The following is an 11,618-nucleotide window of genomic DNA, read 5'->3' as shown; positions in this document are numbered from 1 at the left end:
TAAATAAGAAAAACGATATTGATATTTTAAGGCTAAATTCCCAATTTATTTTTCATCTTCAGGTCTATTGTATTAATATTAATACTAAGAGAGCATCATTTTAGGTACTATGACTTTATTTATATATATATATATATATTAAAACAATATATGTATCTTAATAATATTTTATTCTCTTTTTATATCTCATATATAACTAGTTGTCGTAGTTACTTCGCACGTTTAAGGGTTTGATCGTTAGGTGTTAGGTGCAAAAAAGCTTATGCCTATGTCCTTGTGTATTGGAAAACAGTGAACTGTGTCTTTGCATATATTATGATAATTCTTTACATGGATATTATTTTTATTTTCAACAGGCAATTTACATGTAACAAAAAGGGAAAATACCGTTTTTTAGCACCACCTGCTGACATTTTAAGCGAACTGTCACAGCACCATCTAACGAAAACGAATAGAAAAATTTGAGAGTTTCTTGTTTCACTTATTGTTAGAAAATGTGTATAACAGATGGTGCTGCGTGTCTATCGTAAATTAAAAAACAGTGCTGCAAAATTATAGTATAAAATTAACTCCGTTTGTATTTAGTGCTTAAAGTTATCTTAATTGTGAAAATAAATTTGAATAAAAATAATCGTTACGTGCAATCGATATAATAATGTGCTGATTATGATATTCTATAAATATAGAACAGCAAGTTCATAAAAATTAGGCTTATTTTCTTATAAAAATAATTTACATAATATGATAAAAATTAATATCATGATGATTGACGTGATGATCAGCTGGTCGAAGTATTATGTACGGAGTCGTCTACGGCAGTCTACCATTTTATATGCATAAGTTATTGTATGAAAATGTTTAAATATTAGGGTATTTATGCAATTGGAAATTCGTATATAGCAGTTTATAAAATTCACTTTCACCAATGTTTTCACCTATAATATTAATATAATAATCAAAATAAATATATAAAGTAAATTGCATATTTAAAAATTGTTATCTTGACTTAAAAAAATATAATTAAGTACAATAAATCAAATACTATAATTAATATTATGAGTGTAGAATAATTTTTAATTTATTAATTTTATAAATTTTGGTTGAATAAAAAACAAAGGTCCAAAAAAAGTTCGATTTTGTAACATAGAGCATAAAAAATAAAGTTCTTCCTAAACTTAACTGAATGTATATTAACTCACCTGAACAAAAATCCGAGATAAAAACATCCAGGTGCTCCACTAACAGTACATTATCTGAATCGACCATTTATATGTAATACAAAGACTTAAGAATTATTTCAGCGAAGACCTAAATAAATAAATAAATATTGGACAGCATCACATACATTACTCTGATCCCAATGTAAGTAGCACTTGTGTTATGGACAATCAGAAGTAACGACGGTACCACATACATTCAGATCCAAGATAACAGAAAACTAATTAGCTTTTTCTACATCGACTCGGCCAGGAATCGAACCCGAGACCTCAGGTGTATACACTACTCGACCACGGAGGTCGTCGTTAAATAAGTTAAATAAGTCGTCGTTAAATAAGTTAAGATAAGGAAAAATGGCAGCATTTCGTTGAAACGCAATTCCAATTCTCAGGACGACAAATGAACCCGCCTTCTTGTCACCAGCAATATCATTAAAACGGGTTTAAATGCTTTAAAATATTTATATTTAGCATCTATTACTACAAGGTTTTCATTACAACATGCTCTTGAAATTTAACTTGACAAGTTTATTTTTTAAAACCTTGTCATATTATTACAGTGGCCGTACGATGTCTCGTATGATCGTCTCATTTCTATTACATATTGGTTGTTATGGTTAGACACATTTATTTTCTCAAAAGATTTAAATTACTTACAGAGGAAATTACAAAACAGTTATGAAAAAATTAAATCAAATATGCGTACATAATACGATGAATATATATTGGTTGTTGAGGCACGAAAACACAAGTTAAGGTTTTAAAATATATTTCCGCTAAACATACAATCGTTGTTTTTTACGAAACAAAGCTGTAATCATTGTTTATTGTCTTATTTACTTTATTCTATCCAATTTGGTAAATTGTGTAAATCAGGCCAGATGACTGGCGCCCAATAACAGACACATAACCAGGATATTATGATAGTTGATACCGTCGGTCCCAGGCCAGCTTTTATCTGAAATTCCGAATGATAAAGAGAAGACGGTAAACCTAAAATTGCGTAGTTTTACGAGAGTAAGACTATTACTTTATGTATATTGGAAAAGTATAACTACTGAGTTTCTTGCCGGTCCTTTTACTAGAATCTACAATCAACACCGGTAATAGCGGCACTTTTAAATTAGTTCTTTAAAATGACGATTCAGAAATGCTCGTAAAAGCCTACTTGAATAAAGTATGTATTGCTTTTGATTGATAAGCCGATATTTTTAATGCACCCATCTTAGTGTTTACAATTGTGGGATCTCAGCAGAAGTTTAATTATGACTTATTCATTGAATTAAAGCTAATGAAATCTGTCTGTATTTAAGCGAATAGTTCAATATCCTTTTTATATAACCATAGATAAAAAAGAAGGAGAAAGAGAGTAATTTTTGTTAGAGTACTCACCATTTTTGAAGTTGGAATATTCGCAGAACTTTGGACTACTAAATTTCCAGGTGTCCCAACTGGTAAGCACAATGCGTAGGAAGAAGAAAAACCTGCCGCAATATTGTACCACAGTGGATTTTGGTTTATTTCCTGTGCCTTTAAAATATAAATAGATTTTTAAATTAACATGTTTATTTTTATTACTAACAGTATTTAAAACGGGATATTTACCATGTTTTTTATAATTCGAAATATCGAGCTCCAACAAATAAAAATAAAAAACATGGTAAATATCCCGTTTTAAATACTGTTAGTAATAAATAGATATTTTAAATAATTATTTTATCATATTAATTATAAATTTAATATAAATCGTTACTATTTATTATTCTTTATAATTTTAAACAATAATAACGACTTTGAAAGAGTCCATAAGTCATTTTTATTTCGAAACGCATGTGGATACATTTGCATAACATTCTATCTCAAGAGCTTTTTTTATTTGTTTAAAGATATTTAATTGAGTATTAAAAATAAAATTATTATCTATGCTAGATTATATATTATTATCCTAAAAACTATCAGTTTTCAAATTGGAAAAATCTTTTTGCTTTATTTATTTCATGTTATGGGAAAGGTTAAAAAATATCATATAACATCACGTTATGAACCACGGGGGCGGAGCAGGAACGCTTAACGCGGGTAAAACCACGTGGACCAGGATAATGTTCTAAAATATTTTATTTAATATTTAAAAAAAAAACAAAATACTTAAATTACCAGTTGCATAACAATCGGCGAGATCACATTACAAACGGCGACATTAGATGCAAAGTTTGTTGTAAATACAGTAAAAATAATTATCAAAAGTATTATCAATTTATTTGGCAAGTCTTTCATGTTTTTGAGTAGTAATCCTATTCTTCCATTTAAATCCGTATAATCTTTTTTCGCTGCATTTGATAAAGCAAATCCCCCACCTGTTAACAATAATAATAATAATAAGCGGGCTTTCTAGCTCGTAGTAATGTGTATTCATTTCTATATAATATAATAATATTATATATATTTTTGGTCGACAAAAGAGACATCGTGAGGAGAGAAAGGTTAAAGGTGAAAGAATAAAGGACTTAAGAATGCTTGAATTAACTTAATTAAACTCCTTTAGATCTATCCTTTAGATTCTTTTAACGCTTTAGTCTGTATGTATATATTTAAAATTATATTAAGGGCCACGCGTGGATCTGTTTAGTTTCAGTCTAAAAATAAAAACTAAGAAATTACACTATATAAGAAATCATTCTGTAATGATCTTGTATACCAATACTTTCAATACTATTTAAATTCTAATTCATGAATCAATTGTCGTTGAATTGATTTCATATTGGCAATTATATGTTTATTTGTATGTATTAGGCTATTATTATTAGTACCTATCTGGGTAGGTACCACCATCTGTTTAGATATTCTACCACTAATATTAGGTATTATTGTGTTTTGGTTTGAAGAGTGAGTGAGCCAGTCTCCAACTGCAGGCACAAGGACATAACAACTTAGCTCCCAATGGTGGTACATTGGCGTGATTTAATAAATGGTTAATATTTCTTACATCGCCAATCTTTACCTGTCTGTCTGGTCTGTGTTGACCATTTACCATCAGGTGGCCCGTTTGATCGCCTGCCTGCCTATTAAATATATTTAAAAAAAAAACAGATAATTATATCGTTGCAACTTAAAACATATACCTAAAAGAAACATAAAACTGTACGGCATTATATCATTAACTTTGTCCCAAATTAAAACTGATTGTATTCCCTTATTTGGTAACTCTCCGTGATCTGAAAGAAACACACCCTACATGAATACTTTATAAATTTTATAAAACTATTCAAATACAAAAACCTTGAAAAATTGTCACCTTTTGCAGTGAAATTTTTAAAAAATAACATCGAAGACGGCAGTAATAGCATCAGGAACCCGATTAACATAACCGCTGCTGAGTCCTTTACGCTGTAAAGCAAAGCAAAGCTTAGTATCAGCGTGTTGAACAAATCCCTCATCGCTTTTCTAGAACGACTTATACTCTCTCTTATTCAGTGAGGATTGCTAGATACAAAATATTATTTGACACGTGGAGGTTGCCTTTCGACTTTTTTTCTTCATATTTTAATCAGTTGCTTGCCCAGATTTGATCTCCCTGTCTTGGTTAACATTCATGTGTTTTATCTACTCCGCTATCTCAGTTTAATTACATATGTTAGTCTATGTCAATTTTATATTAATCTAATTCTCAATATTTAATCGATTGATACATACAATTTCTTATCGTCGGCGTCAAAATACAAAGATATCATGTCACCCCAACCAGTGAATATTTGAGGCGAACGACAAAAGAATAATATAATTGCACCGCTGAATAGAATAATGACAATCTGAAATAAAACAAATGTCCATCAAATTATTAGGTTTATATAACATTCTAATATTCAGACTTCGATTTAAATTAAAAAATCTTTAATTAAGGATTTTTCATGTACTCTTAAATAATGAGGTATTGAGTGTTTTATCTAAATTGTTCATTTTTTATAACACATGGTCCGAAACTAGGTAATGGTCTATAGATGACGAAGTATAAATGACTTTTTTTATGTAGTATATATAGATAAACCGGGTAGACATATGACTCTACTCCACCTTTTTACTTGGTGGTAGGACTTTGTGCAAGCCCTTCTGGGTAGATACCACTCATCAAATATTCTATCGCCAAACAGGATTGCTGGTGCATTGACGATGTAAGGAATGGTTAATATTTCTTACAGCGTTATTGTCTATGGGCGATGATGACATCTTACCATCAGGTGGCCCATTTACTCGTCCACCAACTTATATCATAAAAAACCTGATGGTAAGTGGTAGAAGAGTATAGCTAGTACAGTCAAGAAGAAAGACCTGAACTAGTCGCCGATGCCTTTTCACGCCTCCTTTGAAGAAACCCAGGTTATAAGAGGATTACTGAATGAAATAAGTAGTCCTTCAAACATACTACATTTATGTCAATTTCATACAATATTATTACTAACATTTTTTTTAGAAATAACTAAAAATTTTTTAGTTCTTCAGTCCCTTTCAGCACAAGAAAAACTATAAACTCTACTTGTGTTAAGTCGAAGCGGATAGCTTACAATAAATATATTACTTACTATTTCCCAAAAGGTTATTCTGCCCAATTTCTCTAATTTCTCAGTAACTGCAGCTTTTGCCGCTTCAATTCCTGACTCTGTTATTTGTGCTCTTTTCGCAGCTTGGCTATTTGGCCTTTTTATAAAATAAAGATAAATTTTGTGATTTTTACATACTTGAACGTTATTCATATTTATAAATGACGAGAAGTATAATTTTGGTATGGTTTAAAAATGAAATAATTAAAAATAAATTTACATACTAGACTTATACCAAAAGATGTAGCGCATTTTGGAGAAGGTTTTAGTAAATAATTACTTATAGTATTTGTAAAAATACTATAAGTAATTCTATGGTCTAGTTTTACGATAGAGAATTCAGAGAGTCTTCAAAATATACATATTGTTATGGTAGAGCTCAGTACGGTGACGGTATAGTAGCGATGTATGGAAAATTTTCTGTATTATTATCATATGTATACCGTATTGCAGTGTACTGTATACGTATTTATGCCGATCTACATAATGTACCGATATATTATATCGATAGTAATTTATTTAGGTATTTATTAAAAATGTTTCATAACTTACCTTAAGTATCCTAAATACACCACGATAAGATACAGGTATACGAACGCCTCCATTAGTAACATATAGGGTATTGCAAAAGCAGAAAATTTTGGAAAAGATAAATATTCCGGAGCATTTGGGTACATTCTGAAACGTGAAGAGAAATATTTATAGCCGCGAGCAAAATATTATTGCATAAAAAATTCTATATCTTGACTTGCCTTTCTTGTTTTAAATAGAATGAGTGAGAGCTTATAAGCTATGAGGAATTAACGGGGAATGCTATCTCTTAGAACATCTTCCTACAAATTATAGGCTTCCTCATTAAGTCCCTTAAGCATTAAGCAAAAATTTATTGTAAGCTCTAAGGAACCACTTTTTCATGTATTTTCTAACACTTTTCAAAATTATTATTTTTTGCTTATTTAAACTTTGGCTATGTACAATCGCTGCTCCATACTTGTACGTATTTAATATTAAAATATATCTACATACTAAAATCTACCATCTTTGGCTGGAAGTGTATAAACTAATCAGAATTTATTTTTATCAAATCGAACTGAAGGTCTGAGATAAGAGTATTCAAGCAAACAAATGAATTCATAAAGTTCATAGTATTAATAACGAATAAATCAATTTGCTCTTAAGCAATGCAATATATAATAATATTTTTTAAATTAAATGTAATAGTTAGCTATTCAAAAAGTACTTATATACAAATTAAGTGTAAGCACAGATATAAAAAAATCATGACTATACTTATACTATAATATATGTATAATGAAATACCTAGAAAATAATCCTATGAAAACTAAATTCGTAGCGGTTCCCACAAGCGAGCCAACGCCACCTAAAATAATGATATAGATAGATAAACTTATCGTGAAAGAATATAAATATATCATAAAATATAACATAATTTGTTATTTCTATAAGGGTGAAGAAATAGTAAGTTTACCTGTGATTGCGCACAGATTTGTGCATTATAAACATGTCCTGATTAGTTTCGTTCGATTGGTCACAACATTACTTACGATGTGACCTTATTTTGATGAGTTCAAAATATCTCCTTTAAAAAATAAACCTATATGACTTATATTTCACCACCGTGTCTTTTTCGAATTTTGATTTTTGTTTATACAGAGTAACTCTATTGATATGAATATAATTATTTAAAAATATACGTGAATCGCACCTATAGTTGCCGAAAACGTAGCGGCGCAGAAGTAGCAAGTAGTTATATCTGATGCAATCCTTTCTCCATCCACTCCCGTGTCGTAGATTTTAAGTAAACCTTGCTGTTACAAAAGTAAATCCTGTTTCAAAATTAGTTTTTAAGATATTTAAAGTGTGAATAGACAAATATATGTTTTTCAGCTGGACGAACGAGGGGACTCTTCTTAAGGGCGTGTGCTATAACTGGCCACACCGGAAGCCCGGTTTGTGTCTGAGAACCAACACCGCGGCGGCTCTACAGTTTTAGATAAATAAGCTACGCGCCCTGCTTGAGGAATCCCGTTGCAAGCGCCCACGTCACATGGTGCTGCTTATACTATTTCTTAATTCAGTCACGCGAACGTGTACCAGCTCCAGTTTTAGCAGGTGCCTTAAGAAGCAGGCTTAGAGCTTATGCCACTACGCTGCTCCAGTGCCGATAGCCGCACATTTTCACGTATCCATTATATAAATGTAATTTTTTCATACAATATATTAAAGTTTGACGATGTTTTGTACCACTAACACAGGAAGAATTATAAATACACCTGAGTTGCTTTCCTGTTCTGAATTTCTAGTTAATGCATATCTCTATAAATGTATAAACATAAGTACAGAATATACTTAATCACAAATGTGAAACATGTTTTAAGTTAAAATTATTACTATTGTTCTTTTTATTAAACAGAGAAATCAAAAGGTTGCTAACATCTTCGAAGACTTGAAGTAAAGCGAAATTTATAGGAACCATCATCGTCGTGGCCGCGGTGTTTGTGATCCACATTGATACAAACATTGTTGTAAAACACATTGCAAACAATAACCTAAAGACAAATCATATATTAAAATGCTTCTACGAGCTACGTGTGAAGCTACCTAGTGGTGTGAACGCTTCCATTCATAAGAGGCTCGAATCTGACTGCACGCATATTATGCTTAACAGGAGAAAAAAAAGGGAATATAGAATTAAGAATATTTTTTTTCAATCAAGGAAGCAAATTACAAATATAAAATATGTAATGTTTATAAATTTAGATCCTATGAAAAAAAAAAAACATGGAGACAGTAAAATAACATAAATAATATTTTAACTTATAATGTTTATTGCAATCTACTTTAAGTACGTAAAATAATTTGAATTGGTAATTTGAGTATATATATTATATAGTTCGTTTATTATATATCGTTTATTGCTCATGTCGGCGGTACTCCAGTGTTATTTCGGAGTGATCGGTAGTAGGGTTATTTTTCATGTGGGTTTATTATCACACACTCGACTTATACTAGCTATTATACTAGTTCTTAAATCAAAAGCTTTTTGAATACATCCCATCATTTTAAATAAATTATTATTGCCCACACATTTCATAGTTTTACATTATTTATTATTAGAAAGGACATTTGACAAGGTAAAACTCTATTCCGGTAAAATAACATTTATTATTGAATTTGTGAAACGTTTGTCGAGTACGTACTTATCTTGTTATAGTAGGTACTTATATTGTCAACACGTTATGAAGTACATACATATCACGTACCATTATGAATGTACTCGTCCTCTGCAGCGGAAAAAATCGATTGCTTTTCAAATGTCCAGTAAACGAAATGTTATCATTTAACAATATACGAATCGTACGTCAATCGAAAAGAAAAATAATATTAAAATATATTACTTTCATACAATGTCAGAATGCATAACGAAAACCCTTCGTACTTGTAATGTGAATACCCAACCGCTTGGATCGCATAAAGAGCTAATCTTATGTGAAAACCCGATTGTTCAACAGCATAAGCCAGCCACATGCTTCCCAAGAACATCATAATCGTATCCTAAAAAAAAATATTTTTTTAATTGCCTTGATACTATAACCGGATAATAAGACTTTAATAGTGCTATGAACTATTTCTCTTATAACTTTTGTAGGTGGACGGGTAAATTGGTCATCTAATGGAAACTAATTTTAACCATTCCTTACATCTTAAACTGAATAAGTACCAATTATAGGACACATAATTCCTGGCTATAACTGCAGCGTCTAAACTCTGCTTAAAACTAATTTGTTTATCAACTGTGTTTTACCAAAATCAAAATGAGCTAATAAATAAATTGAGTTAAAGATTAGATTGAACTGAATTAGGATTTATTACATACTTACGTTCATATAGCAACAACACGTTTCATTTGTACTCATTATGCCAGTCAAGGGAAATATAACAATTGGCAAAAATGAAGTGACAGCTAACGGAATGCATTCAGTCACCCAGAATACAGCCATCAAGACTAACGTGTAGGCACACCATTGATATTTCTAGAATAGAAAAAACAACTGGACCACCTGATGATAAGTTACCACTGCCATAATTAACTATTGACCATCCCTTTACAACGCCATTTCGTTACCAACCGAAATCAAGATGTTATGATGTTTGTGCCTGTAATTGAACTGGTTCACACAGCCTTCCTACCGGAACTCAACAATACTAAGCATTACTGTTTCGCAGTAGGTACTACTATGTACCTAGGTACAACTGGTAGAAATAAAATCTTTGGAATGTATATATGAAGTAGCTTACAATTTTAAGCAAACATCTAATATGAGTCTCGAAACATCCTTATACGTTGATGGTTTTATGCCAAACACAGGCATAAAAAATCATGTATGTTTATGTTTGACGACCTCCATGGTCAAGTAGTGTGTACACCGGTTTCATGGGTACGCCACTCCGAGAGAAAAAGTTCATTAGTTGTCTATTTTGTATTTGGTCTGTGGTACCGTCGTTACTTCTGATTTTGCATAACACAAGTGCTTTAGCTACTTACATTGGGATCAGAGTAATGTATGCGATGTTGTCCAATATATTTATTTATTTATGTACGAGGTCTCAACTGAATCGAATGAACGATACGTTAAGAAGCACTTGTCTTTATAAGTACGATTTATGAAATAAGAAATCAAAATGATATATTGTTTGTTGAATGATATTATTATTACAAATATGTAAATATAAACATTTACCTCTGGAGGAAACGAAAGATGTATTGGAATTAAAATTAATGGTACAAATAAACACAATATCCCGCGCCAGTGTGTGCAAAAAAACAACCATGTCCTCTCCTTTATTGTAAAAGGTTCATTTCTAAAATCATAAAACTATCATTCATAACTACAGCTAATGCAAAACCATACAATTTAACATTCCAACATGTGTAATCTGTTCCAACCGAAGGAAAAGATAAATGATAAACAAACCTGAACTTGAATTTTAATTTTTTAATTTTCAGAATTTGGGGCTTTCCCAACGACTAATTCCTCCGCTAAAGAATGTTTCCTTAAGACGTGTAGTTTAATTAGTGCGTTCAATAGAGTAAAAGTATTGAACGAGTTTTGTTTCCTACGGTACCTTACGTCACTTCATGGCATGTACGTTACTAGATCTATTTTTACACACAGGTAGACTGGCCTACACAAGCTACCACCTTAATTCTTATTACAAATGAATAAATAAACGTTTAAAAAAATTAGTTACATTTTATATTTTATTAAAATGTAACTTTTTCTTATTAATTAAAGTTAATTCATTTTACATTCAGTTGAGATGCAATTAATCTGTGCTATTCATTCTGAGTTCGGTATTGTGAATAATAATAAAGTTGTTTTAAATATTACACAGTGAATTTAAGGTAAATTTATGCATTTAAATGTAATTGTATTGTATTGTATTGTATTATAACTAAAGATATGTTCCTTAAAAACTGTTTACATTTTAGAATACACGGTTAAGAGTCTTACTCCTCCTGCCATGGAATGGATAAAATATATTTCGTCTAAAATTTACATATACTTATTTTATATACGTCTTTAATTATCTTCAAAAAATATTATTGTAAATATTGATTACTTACAAAGTAACTGCTTGATTATTTATTGGATTGTCTTCATTTTCCGATCTTATTGAAACTCGATCGATAGTATTGTCCATCTCTTAGGTAATAAAACCAAATGAGGCATATATTTTGAAGGATAATTTCGTTTATTTTGCAAAAAACCAGTTGGTCACGTGT

At 30.6% G+C, this 11,618-nt stretch overlaps 1 protein-coding gene across 2 annotated transcripts; it reads right to left on the bottom strand.

Moving 5' to 3' along the window:
• Positions 1-1,969: 1,969 nt before the first annotated feature.
• On the bottom strand, positions 1,970-11,527 carry LOC125065829 (protein I'm not dead yet-like). Of its 2 annotated transcripts, none has more exons than XM_047673673.1 (14): positions 11,460-11,527; positions 9,712-9,864; positions 9,270-9,385; positions 8,265-8,379; positions 7,536-7,638; positions 7,130-7,190; positions 6,362-6,487; positions 5,792-5,906; positions 4,908-5,023; positions 4,510-4,601; positions 4,337-4,429; positions 3,372-3,571; positions 2,610-2,747; positions 1,970-2,175 (listed from the first exon to the last, which is right to left on the bottom strand). In XM_047673673.1, the coding sequence occupies exons 2-14, from the start codon at positions 9,829-9,831 to the stop codon at positions 2,059-2,061; spliced, it is 1,512 nt and encodes a 503-aa protein (XP_047529629.1). In that variant the 5' UTR covers positions 9,832-9,864; positions 11,460-11,527; the 3' UTR covers positions 1,970-2,058. The 2 variants fall into 2 exon arrangements, with proteins under 2 accessions (XP_047529629.1, XP_047529628.1); XM_047673672.1 differs by lacking the exon at positions 11,460-11,527 and adding an exon at positions 10,573-10,629.
• Positions 11,528-11,618: the final 91 nt, after the last annotated feature.

Source organism: Vanessa atalanta, chromosome 8, assembly GCF_905147765.1.
Source record: "Vanessa atalanta chromosome 8, ilVanAtal1.2, whole genome shotgun sequence".
Taxonomy (NCBI): Eukaryota; Metazoa; Arthropoda; class Insecta; order Lepidoptera; family Nymphalidae; genus Vanessa; species Vanessa atalanta.
This window is presented reverse-complemented; position numbering and strand designations above follow the sequence as displayed.

Excerpts from the sequence above, each read along its gene's own strand:
- LOC125065829 (XM_047673673.1), bottom strand. The coding sequence starts at position 9,831 with ATGGCTGTATTCTGGGTGACTGAATGCATTCCGTTAGCTGTCACTTCA. Across the intron at positions 7,639-8,264 it reads TACTTCAAGTCTTCGAAGAT|CAAGGTTTACTTAAAATCTA; the intron begins GTTAGCAACCTT and ends CTTTTGTAACAG. Across the intron at positions 3,572-4,336 it reads CAGTTTTATGTTTCTTTTAG|GTGGGGGATTTGCTTTATCA; the intron begins GTATATGTTTTA and ends TATTGTTAACAG.